Source organism: Mus caroli, unplaced genomic scaffold, assembly GCF_978045245.1.
Source record: "Mus caroli unplaced genomic scaffold, Mus_caroli_1 scaffold_2, whole genome shotgun sequence".
Lineage (NCBI taxonomy): Eukaryota > Metazoa > Chordata > Mammalia > Rodentia > Muridae > Mus > Mus caroli.
Window position 1 is genome coordinate 118489824 of NW_028227257.1, and position 24073 is coordinate 118513896.

General features: G+C 38.2%; 1 protein-coding gene across 16 annotated transcripts in view; it reads right to left on the reverse strand.

The window, feature by feature from the left end:
- Slc4a10 (solute carrier family 4 member 10) overlaps positions 1–24073 on the reverse strand; it is a 458674-nt gene that overhangs the window by 126420 nt on the left and 308181 nt on the right. For all 16 annotated transcript variants that reach the window (XM_085834843.1, XM_085834838.1, XM_085834841.1 and 13 more), the window contains one exon: positions 6506–6652. In XM_085834843.1, coding sequence (XP_085690969.1) covers positions 6506–6652 — 147 coding nt within the window. The remainder of the gene's footprint in view (positions 1–6505; positions 6653–24073) is intronic.

Genomic DNA, 24073 nt, shown 5'->3' on the forward strand with positions numbered 1-24073 from the left:
ACATAAAACCAGAGACACAGAAACTTATAGGGGAGAAAGTGGAGAAGAGCCTGGAACATATGGTCACAGGGGAAATTTTCCTGAACAGAACACCAATGGCTTATGCTCTAAGATCAAGAATTGACAAATGGGACCTCATAAAGTTGCAAAGCTTCTTTAAGGCAAAGGACACTGTCAATAGGACAAAACAGCAACCAACAGATTGGGAAAAGATCTTTACCGATAGTGGGTTACTATCCAACATATACAAAGATGTCAAGAAGTTAGACTCCAGAGAAACAAATAACCCTATTAAAAATTGGGGTACAAAGCTAAACATAGAATTTTCAACTGAGGAATATTGAATGGCAGAGAAGCACCTAAAGAAATGTTCAACATCCTTAGTCATCAGGGAAATGCAAATCAAAACGACCCTGAGATTCCACCTCACACCAGTCAGGATGGCTAAAATCAAAAACTCAGGTGACACCAGATGCTGGTGAGGATATGGAGAAAGAGGAACACTCCTCCATTGTTGGTGGGAAAGGGGATAAAATTTGAAATGTAAATAAAGAAAATATCCAAAAAAAAAAGACAGACTAAGACTATATTCAAAAACAGAATCCATCTTTCTGCTGCATCCATCAAACACACTTCTCTATCAAGGAAGAATAAAAGTACAAAGAAAGATGTTGTAAGCAAATGGATCTAAGAAACAAGCAGGTGAGGCCATTCTAATATGTGATTAAATAGACCTCAAGCCAAGACTAATCAGAAGTCATCAAGAAGGACACTGTACACTTATTTTAAAAAATCCACAAAGAGGAATAATGCAATTCTAATCATTATGAGCCAAACACAATGGCACCAAAATTTGTAAATTATAAAACAAAAAAAACAAAAAAAGAAACAAAGCACCAAAACCCACCCCCATGGCTAAACTCACATTCTGACTCTCACATTGTGATATGGGGTTACTTCCATAGCCCGAAGATCATCCCGACAAAAAACTAAACAGAGAACTGCTATAGTTAAATACATCTATCATAAATGAACTCCAGACATCTAGTTCATCTAAACATCCAAGAATATACATTCTTTTATGTAGTTATTGGAACGCTCTCCAAAATTGACCACATTCTTTGGCACAAATAAGTCAATTATGAAATAACATGTTCCATCCTACTTGACCACCAAGGATTAAGAGTTGGATATTAACAATAATAGAAACAACAGCAAAGCTGTTGAAACTGAACAACACACAGCTGAATGAAATGAAGATCAAGACAGAAATAAAGATGCAAGTTCATAGCACTAAATGTCTACATAAAAATTGGAGAGAGTTCATTAGAACTATAAGAATAACACCGAAAAAGAGAAATAATAATAATAAAAAAAAACAAGCAAATAATAAAACTTGGGCTGCAGATATGGCTCAGTGGTTAAGAGCACTGACTGTTCTTCCAGAGATCCTGAGTTCAGTTCCCAGCAACCACATGGTGGTTCACAACCATCTGTAATATGATCTGACACCCTCTTCTGGTGTGTCTGAAGACAGCTATAATGCACTCATATACATAAAATAAACAAATATTTTTTTTAAAAAAAGAAATAAAACTAATGAATAAAATCAATGAAATAGAAGCAAACAGGACAAAACAAGGAACAAACTAAATAATCAATGAAACAAAAAGTTTATTCTTCAAAAAACTCAACAGGATTGGCAAACTCTTAACCACATTAACTAGAACATGGAGAAAGAAGATTCAAATTAATAAAATTAGCAATGAAAAGAAAAACACTACAATAAGATAATTAAAACATTAACCCTAACTGTTAGAAGATATTTGGAACATGAAAAATCAGCAAAGAAAATATATTTATAATGTACAAATATTCCACAAATCAGTAAGAAAAAAATTAATTACAGAACATACATCTTTGATAGTCACTTCTTAGAGAAGACTACCCAATAGGCACATGCAGTCTCCCAACTCCATTATCAAGAGCAAAGTAGAAATTAAAACAATGAGCTGCTACTCATATTTCCAGAATGTCTGATATTAAGATAACAGCATTATCAACTCTTAGTTAAAAAGATAAAGGGAGAAAAATTCTGAAGCTTTGTTTGTCAGAGTGTAAATATGTATATCAGTGTGGAGAAAGTATTTGGTATCAGATGTCATAGTTGAAAATACACACACTCCATGGTGGCACAATGAGTAGCCTGATCCATGCACATAAAAGCACAAATGGGCACAGACAGACAGAAATAAAAGTATCCATAGACTTTACTGATAGTTGTACTTATACTCTAAATTTTTATCAACAGCATATAATAAAAAATTAAAATAAATAATATATAACAGTACATTTGTATATTACATAATAGGGAAAATTATTAATCCCCCTCAAGACTCTCCTTTATATAATTCGGTAACAGGAAAAACACTCCATGTAAGAAGACAGGCCATCAAGCCTTCGTGGAGGAATAAAAGTAGTGAACTTGCAAAGGCAGAGGGAATTTTGAAGTCAGGTCAGATGGTTGTTAAGCAGCTAAACCTAGAAAAGTCCTCTATCTAATTCCAAGGTCATGTTAATATATACCATATCTTTGTGTCCCATATTTTAAATAACTGACTAATAGAGTCATATTTTCATGTGTATTTCTATTGCTTATAGTTTAGCCAGTAGTAACTAACACACTCATTGCCATATTTCATTTTTCTTTTTTTTTTAATATTTTTTATTACATATTTTCCTCAATTACATTTCCAATGCTATCCCAAAAGTCCCCCATAGCGCCCCCCACTTCCCTACCCACCCATTCCCATTCTTTTGTCCCTGGCATTCCCCTATATTGGGGCATATAAAGTTTGCAAGTCCAATGGGCCTCTCTTTCCAGTGATGGCCGAATAGGCCATCTTTCGATACATATGCAGCTAGAGACAAGAGCTCCGGGGTACTTGTTAGTTCATAATGTTGTTCCAACTATAGGGTTGCAGATCCCTTTAGCTCCTTGGGTACTTTCTCTAGCTTCTCGATTGGGAGCCCTGTGATACATCCAATAGCTGACTGTGAGCATCCACTCCTGTGTTTGCTAGGCCCCTGCATCGTCTCACAAGAGACAGCTATATTTGGGTCCTTTCAGCAAAATCTTGCTAGTGTATGCAATGGTGTCTGCGTTTAGAAGCTGATTATGGGATGGATCCCTGGATATGGCAGTCTCTAGATGGTCCATCCTTTCATCACAGCTCCAAGCTTTGTCTCTGTAACTCCTTCCATGGGTGTTTTGTTCCCAATTCTAAGAAGGGGCACAGTGTCCACATTTTGGTCTTCATTCTTCTTGAGTTTCATGCGTTTAGCAAATTGTATCTTATATCTTGGATATCCTAAGTTTTGGGCTAATATCCACTTATCAGTGAATACATATTGTGTGAGTTCCTTTGTGATTGTGTTACCTCACTCAAGATGATGCCCTCCAGGTCCATCCATTTGGCTAGGAATTTCATAAATTCATTCTTTTTAATAGCTGAGTAGTACTCCATTGTGTAGATGTACCATAATTTCTGTATCCATTCCTCTGTTGAGGGACATCTGGGTTCTTTCCAGCTTCTGGCTATTATAAATAGGGCTGCTATGAACATAGTGGAGCATGTGTCCTTCTTACCGGTTGGGATATCTTCTGGATATATGCCCAGGAGAGGTATTGCTGGATCCTCTGGTAGTACTATGTCCAATTTTCTGAGGAACCGCCAGACTGATTTCCAGAGTGGTTGTACAAGCTTGCAATCCCACCAACAATGGAGGAGTGTTCCTCTTTCTCCACATCCTCGCCAGCATCTGCTGTCACCTGAATTTTTGATCTTAGCCATTCTGACTGGTGTGAGGTGGAATCTCAGGGTTGTTTTGATTTGCATTTCCCTGATGATTAAGGATGTTGAACATTTTTTCAGGTGCTTCTCTGCCATTTGGTATTCTTCAGGTGAGAATTCTTTGTTCAGTTCTGAGCCCCATTTTTTAATGGGGTTATTTGACTTTCTGGAGTCCACCTTCTTGAGTTCCTTATATATATTGGATATTAGTCCCCTATCTGATTTAGGATAGGTAAAGATCCTTTCCCAATCTGTTGGTGGTTTTTTTGTCTTATTGATGGTGTCTTTAGCCTTGCAGAAGCTTTGCAGTTTCATGAGGTCCCACTTGTCAATTCTCGATCTTACAGCACAAGCCATTGCTGTTCTATTCAAGAATTTTTCCCCTGTGCCCATATCTTCAAGGCTTTTCCCCACTTTCTCCTCTATAAGTTTCAGTGTCTCTGGTTTTATGTGAAGTTCCTTGATCCACTTAGACTTGACCTTAGTACAAGGAGATAGGAATGGATCGATTCGCATTCTTCTACATGTTAACAACCAGTTGTGCCAGCACCATTTGTTGAAAATGCTGTCTTTCTTCCACTGGATGTTTTTAGCTCCCTTGTCGAAGATCAAGTGACCGTAGGTGTGTGGGTTCATATCTGGGTCTTCAATTCTATTCCATTGGTCTATTTGTCTGTCACTATACCAGTACCATGCCGTTTTTATCACAATTGCTCTGTAGTAAAGCTTTAGGTCCGGCATGGTGATTCCACCAGAGGTTCTTTTATCCTTGAGAAGAGTTTTTGCTATCCTAGGTTTTTTGTTATTCCAGATGAATTTGCAGATTGCACTTTCTAATTCGTTGAAGAATTAAGTTGGAATTTTGATGGGGATTGCATTGAATCTGTAGATTGCTTTTGGCAAGATAGCCATTTTTACAATGTTGATCCTGCCAATCCATGAGCATGGGAGATCTTTCCATCTTCTGAGATCTTCTAGAATTTCTTTCTTCAGAGACTTGAAGTTCTTGTCATACAGATCTTTCACTTCCTTAGTTAGAGTTACACCAAGGTATTTTATATTGTTTGTGACTATTGAGAAGGGTGATGTTTCCCTAATTTTTAACTATGAGTTCATGCTTCAAACTGGTTGTTCTATAGTACTCATTACTATTCCCATTTAAAAATAAAATTTTAAATTCAATGAAATTAGGAAAGGATGACCGTAAAAATAGCAAGACACAAAACTGGGCAGTTTCCATTTGTTGCAGTAGAGAGGAGGGCTAAATATGATCTCAGCTTCAGGAGAACTACTGCATTTGTTGATTACGATAACAGATGAAAGGGGCCAATTGCTAGTCAGTAAACTGCTTTTTGAGCAAGAATGGAAACCTAAATTCAGATGCCTAGCAGCTACATAAATTCCAGGCCTGGCATCACATGTCCAGCACAACCTAGCTCTTAGGAAAGAAGAGAAAGGAGGCTCCCTGGTGCTTGCTAGCCAGCCAGTCTACTGACACAGTGAAGTTCCCTAAGAGGCCCTGACTATAAACAGACAAAGAAAAAGAAATATAGAAACAAATAAATAAATGTGATATCTAACTGAGGAAAGTATCTGATGTCAACTTCTGACCCCTACATGGTTGCACACACACATTGTATATCTATCTATATCCATATACATACAAACATACACATGAGGCCATACATATACACACCTAAAAATTAAAATAATTAATGTTACATCATTTGTTTTTATAAAAGATTGTATGTAGACAAAACATCCTTACTGCCACCACTACACAACATAACTAAAACTCACTAAGAAATCACATTCCAACTACTGGCTCTGGCGAACTAAAGCCAGACATCACTTCCTTGTGACATAAACATAATCACCTTTAGGTTTATATATAAGCCTTTTCCTTTTAAAATTTAGGTTTTAAAAACCCATGTCATATAACATGTAGCATCATGTTTGATAGTATGGAGCATATACTGGGGTGAGAAAATTCTTAAGAATACTAAAACTCAAATGCTTCTCCAAAGACATTGTTAAATTAATGACTGACAGAGATTTTAGCGCAAATTATTCCAGGTTTCTCTGACCCATACTGCACTTTAACATTCTGAAATACCCATATTCCCAGCAGACAAACCTCCTGCTCCTTAGAATTTTTCTCTGTTTATTCTACATGTCTTTGGAAACTAAATTCTGAAAAGTTTTGAGGCACTTGCAGTAATGTCTTACAATATGTTCTTTGGACTTCTTCCAAGTAAGAAAATTATTTAAGTCACTGGAATATTTCTTTGACACTTTCTTTCAGCATAGAAATACTGCATATCTTTACTATATAGAATATCAAATCTCAAATTGAGTGTGATGTTGTTTAGAAAATGATTTAAAATTCAGCATGTGATTGGGCATTTAATTTGGCCCACTGTAGAATAAGATTAAAAGTAAAGGCTTGGTTCTACTAAAGAAACAGACAAAAGTGATCTGCAGGAGAAGTCACATTGCTTAGAGATTGCCCAGGAACCAATGTGGTTCCCAGTGATGCATACCTTAGGTTTACACATCAGTAAAGATGCTCAAAGAGTGTGGAAGGAAGGAAGAATGTGGCTGATGCATTGAGGGAATAATCTATTACAAACACGGAGAACAATGCTTACCAAAAGAAGGGGACTCTCTTCCATCCTCCAGTCCCGAATCTCTCTCTCTGTCCCTCTTTCTGTGCTTATGACCACGATGCCTGTGACGACGATGGCTTTTTCTTCCACCCAGGGGCACATGGACTCCAATAAATAATGTTCGATGACCTTCATTGCAAAATAAATGAACAAAATCTCTCATTTAGTCCAGTACACAGAAGATGATGATTTACATGTTAAAAGAACCACAGTGTAATTCAACCCAGTAAGTTGGTTTTGAGTGTTTATGGTAAATAAGGCTTGGTATTCTATTTCATAGTTTTAAAAATATACTTAGCTAAATGCACCACGGATGTAAATATAAATGTTATTAATGTTAATTATTTTGCTGTATTTTTACAACTATCTTTATTATTTACTCTTAATTTCTGTTATCATCCACCATATTATAATTACAATTATGCTCTTAACTAATAAAATCTGCATTCTCCCTACACATAATTGATTTATTTAACCAATTCTTTACTACTATTTATAATAGAAAGATTACAGTGAAGTCCCTACTCATGGCAAAGTTGTTTTTTGTTTGCTTTTTGTCATTTTCTCTTTTTGTGCTTTATTTCACTCATATTATTGTCCTTGTTGATTAGTCTTTTATTTACTCATGAAAAGTTGGGCATGTCATAGTTTATTCTTGCCACACACATACACACACGCTACAGGTTCTAAGATACATACTTTGATGTCAGACTTCTCTCTTGAACTGACAATCTACATGTCTTATCAACCAGACATATTCACCTAAAGAACCTACGGAGAGCCTTGCTAATTTCAACAAGTTTATGAAAGTCATTTTTTTTCTTTTGCTCAAGTATTAGTGAATATACCATGTAATCTTTCATCTCTTGCTGCCCTCAGTATCCCAACTGCTATTACTGTCTTGGTTTGGACTTTTATCAACTTTCCTCAAGATTATTGGAACACCTCTATGTTTACATTTAGGTTTAAAGACCATCTTGAGGTAATTTTATAGAAAGTTTAAGTTCTTGTTCTAGATGACATTGTAAATAACCATTGTATCTATACTCTAACTGCAATACCCTAAAGATCTATAATTTACTTTGAATATCAAATTAATTCATTGTATTTTACCTAAATGTTTTAATGCTTATGTACAAAGAAAAACTTGCACATAAATATCTATAGTAACTTCATTCATAGCTATACATGTCATTTAATAGGAATAAAGAAATGTATTTATTAGAAAATAAAGTACAAGCAATTAAGATGATATTTGATAAGCAAGTAAAGTACAGCTATTAAAATATAGATTGTATGACTCCCTTAGGAAAATATTAAAATTTTAGCACAAAAACCTTTCACAAATGTCAAACAGTACATATGCCATAATACCAGCACCTGGGGCCATTTGTCTCCTCCCAAACTTGACATATTAAACATACAGCCCTAATTTTGACTATTTAGGGAGCTGGGCATTCCATACATGGAGGCAATTTAACTTAAATAATGCTATAAAGTAACCCAGATTTGATTAGTATTATGAAAACAATAGACACTAAGAACTCTGTCAATCATCTGGTTAAATGCTGAGTAAGCATTTGACAAAATCCAAAACTCCTTCATGACAAAAATCATGGAAATATTATGAATTCAAGGCCCATACCTAAACATAATAAAAGCAATATACAGCAAACCAGTAGCCAACATCAAACTAAGTGGAGAGAAACTTGAAGGAATCCCACTAAAATCAGGAACTAGAAAAGGCTGCTTTCTCCCTACCTATTCAATATAGTACTTGAACTTCTAGCCAGAGCAGTTCGACAACAAAAGGACATGAAGGGGATGGATACAATTTAGAAAGGAAGAAGTCAAAATATCACTATTTGCCAATAATATGATAGTATATATAAGTGACCCCAAAAATTCCACCAGAGAACTCCTAAACCGGATAAACAGGTTCAATGAAGTATCTGGATATAAAATTAACTCAAACAAACCAGTGGCCTTTCTCTACATAAAGAATAAACAGGATAAGAAAGAAATTAGGGAAACAACACCCTTCACAATAGTCACAATTAATATAAAATACCTTGGTGTGGCTCTAACTAAGAAACTGAAAGATCTGTATGACAAGAACTTCAAGTCTCTGAAGAAAGAAATTGAAGATCTCAGAAGATGAAAAGATCTCCTATGCTCATGGATTGGCAGGATTAGTATAGTAAAAATGACTATTCTGGCAAAAAGCAATCTACAGATTCAATGCAATCCCCATCAAAATCCCAACTCAATTCTTCACTGAGTTAGAAAGAGCAATTTGCAAATTCACCTGTAATAACAAAAAACCTAGGATAGCAAAAACTATTCTCAACAATAAAAGAACCTCTGGGGGAATCACCATGCCTGACCTCAAGCTGTACTACAGAGCAATTGTGATTAAAAACTGCATGGTACTGGTACAGTGGCAGACAGGTATATCAATAGAATAGAACTGAAGACCCAGAAATGAATCCACACACCTATGGTCATTTGATCTTTGACAAGGGAGCTAAAACCATCCAGTGGGACAAAAGAGAGCATTTTCAACAAATGGTGCTGGCATAACTGGTGGTTATCATATAGAAGAATGCAAATTGATCCATTCTTATCTCCTTGTACAAAGCTCAAGAAGCTGAACTCCAGAAACTCCAATAACCCCAATAAAAAATGTGGTACAGAGCTAAACAAAGAATTCTCAACTGAGGAATACCGAAGGGCTAAGAAGCACTTGAAAAAATGTTCAACATCCTTAATCATCAGGGAAATGCATATCAAAACAACCCTGAGATTCCAACTCATGCCAGTCAGAATGGCTAGGATCAAAAATTCAGATAACAGCAAGTGCTGGCAAGGATGTGGAGAAAGAGGAACACTTCTCCATTGCTGGTGGGATTGCAAGCTGGTACAACCACTCTGGAAATCAGTCTGGCAGTTCCTCAGAAAACTGGACATAGTACTACCAGTAGATCCAGCAATACCTCTCCTGGACATATACCCAGAAGATGTTCCAACTGGTAATAAGGACACATGCTCCACTATGTTGATAGCAGCCCTATTTATAATAGTCAGAAGCTGGAAAGAACCCAGATGTCCCTCAACAGAGGAATGGATACAGAAAATGTGGTACATTTACACAATGGAGTACTACTCAGCTATTAAAAACAAAGAATTTATGAAATTCTTGGTCAAATGGATGTATCTGGAGGATATCATCTTGAATGAGGTAACCCAATCACAAAAGAAGTCACTTGAAATGCACTCACTGACAAGTGGATATTAGCCCAGAAACCTAGAATACCCAAGATACAACTTCCAAAACACAAGAAAATCAAGAAGGAAGACCAATGCGTGGATACTTCATTCCTCCCTAGAATAAGGAATAAAATATCTATGGAAGGAGTTGCAGAGACAAAGTTTGGGGCTAAGATGAAAGGATGGACCATCCAGAGACTGCCCCACCTGGGGGTCCATCGCATAATCAGCCACCAAACGCAGACACTATTGAATACGCCAGCAAGATTTTGCTGAAGGAACCCTGATATAGCTGTCTCCTGTGAGGCTTTGCTAGTGCCTGGCAAATACAGAAGTGGATGCTCACAGTCATCTATAGGATGGAACACAGGGCCCCCCAGTGTAGGACCTAGAGAAAGTACCTAAGTGCTGAAGGGGTCTGCAACCCTATAGGTGGAACAACAATATGAACTAACCAGTACCCCGGAGCTTGTGTCTCTACCTGCATATGTAGCAGAAGATGGCCTAGTCAGCCATCATTGGGAAGAGAGGCCCACTGGACACGCAAACTTTATATGCCCCAGGACAGGGGAAGGACAGGGCCAAGAAGTGGCAGTGAGTGGGTCGGGAAGCAGGGTGGGGGGAGGATATAGGGATTTTGGGGATAGCATTTGAAATGTAAATAAAGAAAATATCTAATAAAAAATATTTTGTAGCAAGAAAAAAAAAAGAGCTCCGTCAAGTAAGCACAGAGACACAAAGAACTAATTTCAGAATATAGCAAGAAACTGCTGCCTAGAAGCCCAGGATTCAGTTCCAACCTGCCCATGCCAGACTCCCTATCTCTAGAACTGTAAGAAAATTAAACATTGTAGTTTAATCCCACCTGTGGCATCTTGTGACAGCATTCCAGGCTAACTAACACAGAGAGAAAACCCTAACTGTAGTTCTTACGGTAATATTAAATTTCAGGAGAGATTTCATTAAATTGTGAGATTTCTTAGATGTCCAATGCATATCATTTAGACTGACAGTGTTTCCTTTAACGGAATAAATGAATGATAAAGTTTTAGTGGCTATAACTGTACTAAAATTGTGGGGGTTTATTTAAAAACAAATAAAAATATTTTTTGAGGCAAAATCAAAATCCCTTCCTTCAAGTTCTAGAAGGATTAGTACCAAGACTGGCATTCTTCTAACCCTGACAGTAAATCTGATATAATGTTTATACATTAGTAAGGAGGATTAATAGTAGAAATCTGAAGTAATTATAGAGCAATCCTCTGAAAAACGTCAAGCTAAAAATAGGTCCTATATTTGTTTTACTGTGTGTGTCCTGAATGGAACCACTCACAGAAGTGAAGAACAGTCACTGTTCCAATTCCTTCACTTTAGAATGCTAAAATGGACAGCTAATACTCCTAATGCAGCTGATGGACAGAATTAAAAATTTAATTCCTATCTATCTGTATCTCATCTGTTTATCATTTGATTCATTGCAGCATTGCCCTGGGATGTAGTACATTACAAAGCAGTAATTGAGCTTCGGTCAAATACTTCCTTACATTCAATTCTTGTCTCTGCTAAATATTTACACAAAGTTGTGTGTTTTGTTGTTGGTATTCTGAACTGTAAACACAGGGCAAACACAACTAACTTGGACTTCACTATAATAATTGCTTCTGATCCAAAAATCTAATGTTAAAAGAAATGAAGAATATAAACATTTAAATTTTACTGGCATATTCAGGAGATTTTCTACAAGGGCACATCATACCATGGCCAAAACAAGATGACATGTATGTAGTATTTACAAGCATACAGGTAATATACAAGTAATATAATGGATAATATAATAGAAAATGTTGAATAAAGTATCGGTTACCCAGTAGACATTGATACTTGTCAGTTTGCTTTTCTGTTCACATTGCCAACTTTTACGGGCTTAATGGAACAAAAAACAAGAACAAAAGTTCTCAGAGCCATGTCATTGTCTTTCTGCTTACCCATATATTACCAACATTTCTGTATTAACCATAATTTAAGAAACAAAGGAATCATCTTAGAATGTGTGTCCTATAATACTGTATCCAACACTTCATTTTGCATCTGACACATCATCTAAGAAGAAGAATTCAAAAATTAACAAACTTATTCTGTGATGAGCTGCAAATTATTGATGCTAATACGAATCACTTTTCAAGACTATAAAGAAGGTAGCTTTTACTTTTATAAGATAAGCCAAATTTTTACTGAAAAGAATGCTTTAAAATAGACCTGCCTCAATTAAAATTTCAACATGTTTTTTTCTTTTATTTTAATTTTTATCACATAATATATCGTGTGATTACAGTTTTCCCCTCCCTTTATTCTTCTGAGTTCCTCCTTGCCTCCCCTCCCAATACAAATCTGACTTACCCCTCTGTCTCTCATTAGAAAACAAACAGGCCTCTAAGGGGTAACAATAAAGTAAGTTAACAAAACAAAACCTAACACATCAGAATTGAACAGGAAGGAAAGAAAGAAAGAAAGAGAGAGAGAGAGAGAGAGAGAGAGAGAGAGAGAGAGAGAGAGAAAAGAAAGGAAAAGAAGGAAGGAAGAAGAAGGAAGGAAGGAAAGAAAGAAAGAAAGAAAGAAAGAAAGAAAGAAAGAAAGAAAGAAAGAAAGAAGAAAAAAGGGCATAAGAAACAGAGACCATATTGTTTCCATTCCTAAAAATCCCACAAAAGCATTAATCTTGAAACCATAATATATGTGCAAAGGATCTATAGTGTAAAAGGAGAAAAGGAAAAGTATAAAGCAAATTTAAAATAATAAGATAAAATATCAAGGTACAGGCCAAGCCAGTCAGAAAGACAGGTGAATGAGCCCCTGCCTGCTGAACTGCCCCCACTCCCTAGACTAGGTTCCCCAAGACACGTTCTACCACCTTCCCACCACTACCAACTGCTTGTCTCATAGCCAGACCCCTAGCCCCAATTCCAGCAGTCTCTAGCTGCTCAGGCGCAGTTCATACAAGTCAGATCATTCAGAAGAACAGACTCTGATGCAAAGGTACAGGCTACATCACTCAGAAGAACAGAGATGCCCTGCTGTCCCTAAAGCCAAACAAGTTGCCATAAGTCAAGCCCCCAATCTAGTCAGAAACTCTTAGTAGTTCAGAGGTCAAGCAGACTGCCAAAAATCCAGGTCACAAAGCCCAGAATTCCAAAGAGGAAACAGAAACCAAGGAACAAATCACCCATCCAATGAAGACAAACTCAGAAATCATCACCTATACCTAAATCATCCCAAACTCAGATGCCTACATGCCAGAGTAAGAACACAATCAAGAGCAGCAGGGCAATATGGCACTATGAGAGCCCAGCTATCTTATGACAGCAAGTCCCGAGTATTCCAATGTAGGTGACACACAAGAAAAAGACATTAAAACTGACTTTATGAAGATGATAGGGGTCCTTTAAGAAGAAATGGAAAAAAACCTTAAAGAAATAATGAAAAAAAATTAAAAATTGTAGAAAGTCAATAAATCACTTACAGAATGCCAAGAAAGACAAGAGAAAACAATCTGGCCAAGGAAACTGTTCAAGACATTAAAAGCAAGATAAAAGAATTATAAAAAACACAAACTGAGAAAATTCTGAATATGGAAAATCTACATAAACGAATAGGAACTACAGATGCAAGCATCACCAAGAGAATACAAGACATGAGAGAAAGTTGAAGATATGATATAAGAAATAGATTCATTGGTTTAAAAAAGAAGTTAAATCTAGAATGGCCCTGAACCAAAACATCCAGGAAATCTATGACACTGTGAAAAGACCAAACCTAAGAATAATAGGAATAAAAGAAGATTACTAGCTCAAAGGCCCAGAAAAAAAATCATAGAAGAAAAGTTCCCTAACCTAAAGAAAAGGATGCCTACAGAAGATTTCAAAACACCAAATAGATAGGACTAGAAAGTGCCCCTACCACAAAATAATTAAAACACTAAATGTATAGAACAAAGAATCTTTTCGATATAAAAATTTCTATGGAAACGTGTCTCCTGGAGATTCTCTGGTGTCCCATAACCAGATTTGTTCCTGTGATGTGTGGAACTTGCATGCTTCTTGCAGTATTATACTGGATAAGAGCTAAAAATCTCAGGGCTAGTTCAACAAAGTAAACTTAGAATTACAGCCTAGTAACTCCCATATGCAGGAATTTACAATGGTCAGGAAGAAGGAAGGTTGTGATTTAAGGAGGAACTAGAGTATTATTCATGAAAAGATTAGCAAGAGTGGGAAGCCCCGGTGGTGAGTTATACAATAGAACATAATTGCACCTGTACATATTAGCCCTTTCACCTGGCTCCTGTGAATAGCTTTAAATAGAGCTGATAGTATCTCAGTTGTAAACACTTCCTGGTTCCTGTTAGCTCTTATGTATACATTTCCTCTGTTTTGTGTAAAGAGCCATTATGCATCTCGATGTACCTTGACTGATGTATCACCTAACTTCCTTGTTTTTCTTCGGTGTTATAAGTCTGATGTTCGCCTTGAGACATTACATTCAGATACAGCACTCTCTCTGGTGTCTGTATCTGTTTGTCATCCTGCTGACTCCTTGTTCACCTGAGAACCGGGACCCTGACCCGGGAACCTCCCATGGGTTGAGGGACTGACTGAGTCCAATCCATGGCAAGCTCTTTGATCAATCAGCCTATTATTGACAGATGATGCTTCCATTTACCACAAGAGATTATCTCTACAAATCTCTAACAGCTGAGAAGCACTTAAAGAAATATTCAACATACTTAACTATCAGGGAAAAGCATATCAAAACAACTCTGAAATTCTTACACCTTTCACAATCACTAAAATTAAAGACACAAGTGACAGCTCATGTTGGCGAGCATGTGGAACAATGAGACTCCTTTGTTGCTGAAGGGAGTGCAAATCTGTATAGTCACTTTGGAAATCCATATGGTGGTAGCTCAAAAAATTGGAAATCGATCTACCTCAAGTCCAAACTATACCATTCCTGGTCATATACTCAAAGGACACTCCATCCTACTACAAGGACACTTGATCAACTATGTTTACAACAGCTGTACTTATAATATCCAGTAACTGGAAACAACCGAGATGGCCCACAACCAAAGAATGGATAACAAAATGTGATACATTTACATAGTGGAGTGTTATGGGTTGGAATGGGTACAGGAGGGATCAGATGAGTGAAAGACAGAGGGAAAGAGTACTGAGAGAGACAAATGGAATCAGTGAGCATCTCTGGGATAAGCTAGAAACCTGAGGCAATGGAAACTCCCCATTGAATAGATGAAAGTAACCCTAGGTAAGACATCCTAACAATGGGGAATATGGAACCTGAACTGGTCATCTCCTGTAACCTGGCAAGACTTCCAGTGGAGGGACTATGACACCAACCCAGCTACAAAACCTTCAACCTACAATTTATCCTGCCCTCAAGATGTGCTGGAGTAAAGATGGCACAGAAATTGTGGGAGGTTCCAACCAATGATTGATCTAGTTTGAGGCCAGCCATGAGAGTAAGCCCACCCTTGACACTGCCCAGAGAGCCAGGAACCACAGGCTGGACAGCTCAGAGACCTAAGATAGAACCAAATACAAATAGAAAAAGAAAGTCAATGAAATGATTCCTAATGGCATTCTGCTATACTTGTAGAGTGGACTCTATTGTGGATTGCCTTGGTGTTGTTTGTATTTTGATTCTACTCCTGTCCCCAACTAGGAGTGGATCACATACTCAGATGATTCCATGTGAACCCTGCTCCACATTTTAACTAGTCAAATAAAGGCTAGAGCCTGTGATTGGGCAATGGAAGTTTTAGAGAAGGGAGAGGAAGATAGGAGAAGACAAGACAGAGGGACAGAGAGAAAGGAAGATGGAGGAAGTGGAGGTGGAAAATGGAGGAGGACCACATGGCCTGGAGGAGCCACAAGTAGCAAGGGATCTCATAGCTGGAGAATAGAGTAGTATAGTGGTTTGTCTGCCCAATCTAGGCTTGCAGCTTATAAATATTATAACTGCGTTGTGTATTCTTTGTACAGGATTATTGGGGTTGGAGATTTACCGATACATATCTGGCTAGTATTTAATATTAAGGCTGTCTGATGTTTTCCATTTGTGACAATTTAGGTGGGCAAGAGAGAGGGCAAAACCGCTGAGCAATCATTGGTGGTCAGTGTGGCTAACCGCCCCGGCAGTCAGTCTGTGGAAGGAACGAAAGCAGTAGCTTCAGGCGTTCTCTGGATGGATGGGCGTGGGCAATATAGCAAGCCAGCCCTGGTTCTTGGCTGTAGGAACCAGGGCCAAAAGGCTGTTTTCGGCATTGGGAAAGAAGAAACGGGTGCTGAGGTGTATGGGCGGGGAGGGGCGCGCGCGCGGGGGGGGGGGGGGGAATGGGCTACTGATTCTAAAATCTAGCTGGAGCTAGCATGGATTTTTAAAATTACATGCAACTGGCATCTTGCCCAATTATCATCAGAGAAGCTTTCTTACTGATCAGCTGATGGAAACAGATGCAGAAACCCACAGCCAAACATTAGGTGGAGCTTGGGGGAATCCCACAAAAGAGAGTGAGAGAAGATTATAGGAGCCAGAAGGGTAAAGGATACCACAAGAAAACCTACAGAATCAACCGACCTGAATCCATAGAGACTGATGCACCATCCAAGGAGCCTGAATGGGGCGGACATAGGCCCTCCACCCTAATGTTACAGTTGTATACCTTGATCTTCTTGTGGGACTCCTAACATTGGGATCTGTCTCCAACTCTGTTTCCTAAATTTGGGTCCCTTTGTCCCTAATGGATTTCCTGGTCTATTCTTAATAGAAGAGAAGATGCCTAGACTTATTGTAACTTAATATGCCATGGATAGTTAATATCCACTGAGGCTGGCCATTGAGGAGTTGACAAAGAAAGGAAAGAGGGGAGGTGGAAAGGAGGGGGGGACCAGCAAAGAGAGAAGGGGGATTTTTGTCAGAATTTAAAATTGATAAAGTTAAATTATATTAACAACAACAAGAAAAATTTAAAAGCCCTTACACAACATTGAGACAAGGAATTTCCAAGATGAAGTCGAGTTTGTTTTCTCTTGGTTATCTACTACCAAGCATGCAGTCCACCCTTAAAAGTAGTTTGTTGATCCTCCCACCACCACTCTACCCACAGTGACCAAACATGTTGGCCATAACCATACAGGTGATTCCCTTCCTGAACCCATCTTCCATGCTTGCTGAGGCTTCCGAGGCATGTCCAGCTGCCCTGAGCAGCCAGCTATCCCAGTCAGACTTCCATGCTCCCACCATCTCTCCTGCCATGTTCATCAGATCTGCTGATCCTGAACCATACAGCCCAAAGATACCCACCAGAGGCCTTCCATGTCAGGATCATCAAGGATAGGTCCCCTCCTGATATTTACTACAACAGGTACATCCAGGACTAAAGCCATCTAGATGGCTTAAAGTCCTCAAAACAAAATAAACAAACAAACAAAAAAAGCTACAATCAACAAAGGCCAGGGCAATATGACACCATCAGAGCACAGGTGTCCTACTAGAGGAAGCCCTGGATATCCTCATAGAACCAAAGCACAAGAAAATGACCTTAAATTTAATTATATAAAGATGATAGAGGCCTGTAAAGAGGAAATGAACACAGAAAAATACAATCAGGTAGAAGCTTTAAAGAGGAAACACATAAATCCCTTAAAGAAATACAAAACAATATAATTAAGCAGGTGAAGGAAATAAGTAAAACCGTTCAAGACCTGAAAGTGGAAATAGAAATGATAAAGAAAATATAAACTGAGTGAATCATGGAGATGGTAAACTTATGGAAGAGAACAGGAACCACAAACACAAGCATAAATAAGAGAATACAAGAGATGGAAGAGAGAATTTCAAGTGTAGAAGATACAACAGAAGAAATTGATACATCAGTCAAGAAAATCTTTTTTTATTAGATTTTTCTTCATTTACATTTCAAATGCTATCCCCAAAGCCCCCTGTAACCCCCCCCCAGGCCCTGCTCTCCAACCCACCCACTCCCACTTCCTGGCTCTGGCATTCCCTTGTACTGGGGCATATTATCTTCACAAGAACAAGGGCCTCACCTCCTATTGGTGGCCAACTAGGAAGAAATTCTTTAAATCTACAAAATTTTTGGCTCTAAACATCCAGGAATTCTAGGATACCAAGAAAAGAGCCAACCTATAATAATTTGAATAGAAGAACGTGAAAAGTCACAGCTCCAAGGTCCAGAAAAGATTTTCAATAAAATCATGGATGAAAAATGTCCCAATTTAAAGAAAAAGATGCCTATAAACATACAAGAAGCTTAAAGAACGCCAATTAGACTGGAGCAGAAAATAAAATTCTCCTGATACATAACAATCAAAACACAAAATATTTAGAACAAAGAAAGAATATTAAAAGTAGCAAGGGAAAAAGACTAGGTAACATACAAAGGTAGAACTATCAGAATTACACCCAACTTATCAACAGAGACTCTAAAAGCTAGAAGGGCCTGGACAGATATCTTGCAATAGCTAAAAACCCATAGACTACTATGGGTCTAGCAAACTCTCAATCACTATAAATAGAGAAAACAACATATTTCAAGTCAAATCCAAATTCAAACAATAATGTACCCAAAAATCCAGACCTATGGAAAAATACTACATGGAAAGGACCAACCCAAAGAGTTGAGCAAAGCTCTATCTAAAATTCTATCTAAGCAAAAACAAGGGAAACACACACACACACACACACACATACACACACGCACACACACACCACCACCACCACCACTGCCACCACCACTAACAACAACAACAAGAAAATAACAGGAATTAACAACCACTGATCTTTAATATCTCTCAACATCAATGGACTCAATGCCCCAATAAAATCACACAGGCTAACAATGGATATGAAAAAAGGATCCATCATTCTGATGCATACAAGAAACACACCTACTAAATAAAGATAAATATTACTTAAGAGTAAAGGGCTAGAAAAAGGTTTTCTGAGCAAATGGACCCAAGAAACAAGTTGAAGTCGCCATTCTAATATCTAATCAAATAGACTTTCAACTAAAATTAATCAAAAGAGTCAGGGAAGAACAATTCATACTTATCAAAGAAAATTTTACCAAAATGATATCTCAATTCTTAACATCTATGCCACAAACACAAGAGCACCTACACTTGGAAATGAAACATTGCTAAAACTTAAATCAAATCCCACCCAATAATAGTGGGAGATGTCAGCACTCTATTCTCACCAATCAACACAAAAACTAAAGAAAGAAATAATGAAACAAATAGATGTGAATCAAATGGATCTAACAGACATCTACAGAATACTTCACCCAAACACAAACGAATGCCTGTAGCCTCCCACAAGCCTGAAGCAGGCTGAGCCAGAACTTGACCTTGCTGTCACTAAGGAGATTATCTAGGGTGGAGCCTTCCTCCCTAGATCACTCTATTGTTGAGTCACTGTCACTGTTCCTCTTCAAGATACTGCTGCCTGCTGAGAGGCCCGGAGCTATTCTGGAGACTATGCCCCTATTCTGCACATCATCACCTGCAGCTGGTTCCAGGCTCCAAGGATGAATTGGCGGGAATGGACTCCCCCCCCCCCTTTTATAAAGCGTGTCCACCATTAAAAATTTGAACCTTGAACAGACTAGTTGTCTTGGTTCCATTATTTCTCAACCCGGCTAGGCTCCCTCTTTTCTTTCAGTTCCAAGATGCCTTCCAGGCTTGAACCTGTACATGTGAGCTGCTGGCCAGCCCCAACAAATGCCTTTTTCTCAGCACCTCAAGGACCCTTCTCCCAAACTGACCATATAGTCTGTCATAAAGCAAAGCTCAGCAGAAATTGAAATAATACCTTGTATCTTATCAGACCATCACAGATTAAATCTGTACTTTAACAACAGAAACACCAGAAAGCCCACAAACTCTTCAAAACTGAATAACGCTCTACTCAATGATCTCTGTGTCAGGGAAGAAATAAAGAAATTAAAGGCTTTCTAGAAGTCAATGAAAATGAAGGCAAAATATACCCAAAATTGTGGGATACAATGAAAGCAGTGCTAAGAGGAAAGTTCATAGCACTAAGTGCCTCCATAGAGAATTAGAAAATTCTCAGCAGGATTTTGGGACTGCTGGTGAGTGGAACACAGCTTCTGCTCCAGTCCAATCACGCGGGACCTGAGACTGCTCTGGTTGGGGAGAGAGAAATCCGGCCTACATAGGGCCACAAGCCTCATCCAGTCAGAAAAGCACCAGGGCAGCTGGGGCACAGGGTCGGCTGACACTCGCCAGCTACCCACAACACCCGCCACAGGATCTTAAGACTTCTGGTGAGTGGAGCACAGTTTCTGCTCCAATCCAATTGCGTGCAGGACCTGAGACTGCATTAGTTAGGGAAGCAGAAAACCAGCCTGAGTAGGACCACAGGCCTCTTCCTGCTGGACCAGCACATGGATACCATCAGCTACCCACGACCCCCGCCGCAGGATTTAGAGACTGCTGGTGAGTGGAACACAGCTTCTGCTCCAATCTTTAAACAGTGACAACGATAACAACTAAACCCAGAGATTACCAGATGGCGAAAGGTAAACGTAATAATCTTACTAACAGAAACCAAGACCACTCACCATCATCAGAACCCAGCACCCCCACTTCGCCCAGTCCAGGGCACCCCAACACACCGGAAAAGATATAGACACGGATCTAAAAGCATATCTCCTGATGATGGTAGAGGACTTCAAGAAGGACTTTAATAACACACTTAAAGAAATACAGGAGAACACTGCTAAACAGGCAGAAGACACTAAAGAGGAAGCACAAAAATCCCTTAAAGAATTGCAGGAGAACACTGCTAAAGAATTACAAATCCTTAAAGAAAAACAGGATAACATAATCAAACAGGTAGAAGTCCTTACAGAAAAACAGGAAAACACATCCAAACAGATGATGGAAATGAACAAAACCATACTAGACCTAAAAAGGGAAGTAGACACAATAAAGAAAACCCAAAATGAGGCAACACTGGAGATAGAAACCCTAGGAAAGAAATCTGGAACCATAGATACGAGCATCAGCAACAGAATACAAGAGATGGAAGAGAGAATCTCAGGTGCAGAAGATTCCATAGAGAACATCGGCACAACAATCAAGGAAAATGTAAAATGCAAAAAGATCCTAACTCAAAACATCCAAGAAATACAGGACACAATGAGAAGACCAAACCTACGGATAATAGGAGTGGATGAGAATGAAGATTTTCAAATCAAAGGACCAGCAAACATCTTCAACAAAATTATAGAAGAAAACTTCCCAAATCTAAAGAAAGAGATGCCCATGAACATACAAGAAGCCTACAGAACTCCAAATAGACTGGACCAGAAAAGAAATACCTCCTGACACATAATAATCAGAACAACAAATGCTCTAAATAAAGATAGAATACTAAAAGCAGTAAGAGAAAAAGGCCAAGTAACATATAAAGGCAAGCCTACCAGAATTACACCAGATTTTTCACCAGAGACTATGAAAGCCAGAAGATCCTGGACAGATGTTATACAGACACTAAAAGAACACAAATTCCAGCCCAGGCTACTATACCCAGCCAAACTCTCAATTAACATAGATGGAGAAACCAAAGTATTCCACGACAAAACCAAATTCACACATTATCTCTCCACGAATCCAGCCCTTCAAAGGATAATAATAGAAAAAAACCAATACAAGGACAGGAACCACGCCCTAGAAACAACAAGAAGGTAATCCCTCAACAAACCTAAAAGAAGACAGCCACAAGAACAAAATGCCAACTTTAACAACAAAAATAACAGGAAACAACAATTACTTTTCCTTAATATCTCTTAATATCAATGGACTCAACTCCCCGATAAAAAGACATAGACTAACAAACTGGCTACACAAACAAGACCCAACATTTTGCTGCTTACAGGAAACTCATCTCAGAGAAAAGGATAGACACTACCTCAGAATGAAAGGCTGGAAAACAATTTTCCAAGCAAATGGCATGAAGAAACAAGCTGGAGTAGCCATTCTAATATCTGATAAGATTGACTTCCAACCCAAAGTCATTAAAAAAGACAGGGAGGGACACTTCATACTCATCAAAGGTAAAATCCTCCAAGAGGAACTATCAATCCTGAATATCTATGCTCCAAATACAAAGGCAGCCACATTCATTAAAGAAACTTTAGTAAATCTCAAAGCACACATTGCACCTCATACAATAATAGTGGGAGACTTCAACACACCACTTTCACCAATGGACAGATCATGGAAACAGAAACTAAACAGGGACACAGAGAAACTAAGAGAAATTATGAATCAAATGGATCTGGCAGATATCTACAGAACATTCTATCCTAAAACAAAAGGATATACCTTCTTCTCAGCACCTCATGGCACCTTCTCCAAAATTGACCACATAATAGGTCACAAAACAGGCCTCAACAGATACAAAAATATTGAAATTGTCCCATGCATCCTATCAGATCACCATGGACTAAGGCTGATCTTCAATAACAAAATAAATAATAGAAAGCCAACCTTCACGTGGAAACTGAACAACACTCTTCTCAATGATACCTTGGTCAAGGAAGGAATAAAGAAAGAAATTAAGGACTTTTTTAGAGTTCAATGAAAATGAAGCCACAACATACCCAAACTTATGGGACGCAATGAAAGCATTTCTAAGAGGAAAACTCATAGCTCTGAGTGCCTCCAAAAGGAAACTAGAGAGAGCACACATTAGCAGCTTGACAACACACCTAAAAGCACTAGAACAAAAGGAAGCAAATTCACCCAAGAGGAGTAGACGGCAGGAAATAATCAAACTCAGGGGAAAAATCAACCAAGTGGAAACAAGAAAAACTATTCAAAGAATCAACCAATCAAGGAGCTGGTTCTTTGAGAAAATCAACAAGATAGATAAACCCTTAGCCAGACTCACTAGAGGGCACAGGGAAAGCATCCTAATTAACAAAATCAGAAATGAAAAAGGAGACATAACAACAGATCCTGAAGACATCCAAAACACCATCAGATCCTTCTACCAAAGGCTATACTCAACAAAACTGGAGAACCTGGATGAAATGGAGAAGTTCCTAGACAGATACCAGGTACCAAAGTTGAATCAAGATCAGGTTAATGATCTAAACAGCCCTATATCCCCCAAAGAAATAGAAGCAGTCATTAATAGTCTCCCAACTAAAAAAAGCCCAGGACCAGATGGGTTTAGTGCAGAGTTCTATCAGACCTTCAAAGAAGATCTAATCCCAGTTCTTCACAAACTATTCCACAAAATAGAAACAGAAGGTACTCTACCCAACTCATTCTATGAAGCCACAATTACTCTGATACCTAAACCACAAAAAGACCCAACAAAGATAGAAAACTTCAGACCAATATCTCTTATGAATATTGATGCAAAAATCCTCAATAAAGTTCTTGCTAACCGAATCCAAGAACACATCAAAACAATCATCCATCCTGACCAAGTAGGTTTCATCCCAGGGATGCAGGGATGGTTCAATATACGGAAATCCATCAACGTAATCCAGTATATAAACAAACTCAAAGACAAAAACCACATGGTCATCTCCTTAGATGCGGAAAAAGCATTTGACAAGATCCAACACCCATTCATGATAAAAGTCTTGGAAAGATCAGGAATTCAAGGCCCATACCTAAACATGATAAAAGCAATCTACAGCAAACCAGTAGCCAACATCAAAGTAAATGGTGAGAAGCTTGAAGCAATCCCTCTAAAATCAGGGACTAGACAAGGCTGTCCACTTTCTCCATACCTATTCAACATTGTACTTGAAGTCCTAGCCAGAGCAATTCGACAACAAAAGGAGATCAAAGGGATACAAATTGGAAAAGATGAAGTCAAAATATCACTTTTTGCGGATGATATGATAGTATATATAAGTGACCCTAAAATTCCACCAGAGAACTCCTAAGCCTGATAAACAGCTTCGGTGAAGTAGCTGGATATAAAATTAACTCAAACAAATCAATGGCCTTTCTCTACACAAAGAATAAACAGGCTGAGAAAGAAATTAGGGAAACAACACCCTTCTCAATAGTCACAAATAATATAAAATATCTTGGCGTGACTCTAACTAAGGAAGTGAAAGATCTGTATAATAAAAACTTCAAGTCTCTGAAGAAAGAAATTATAGAAGATCTCAAAAGATGGAAAGAT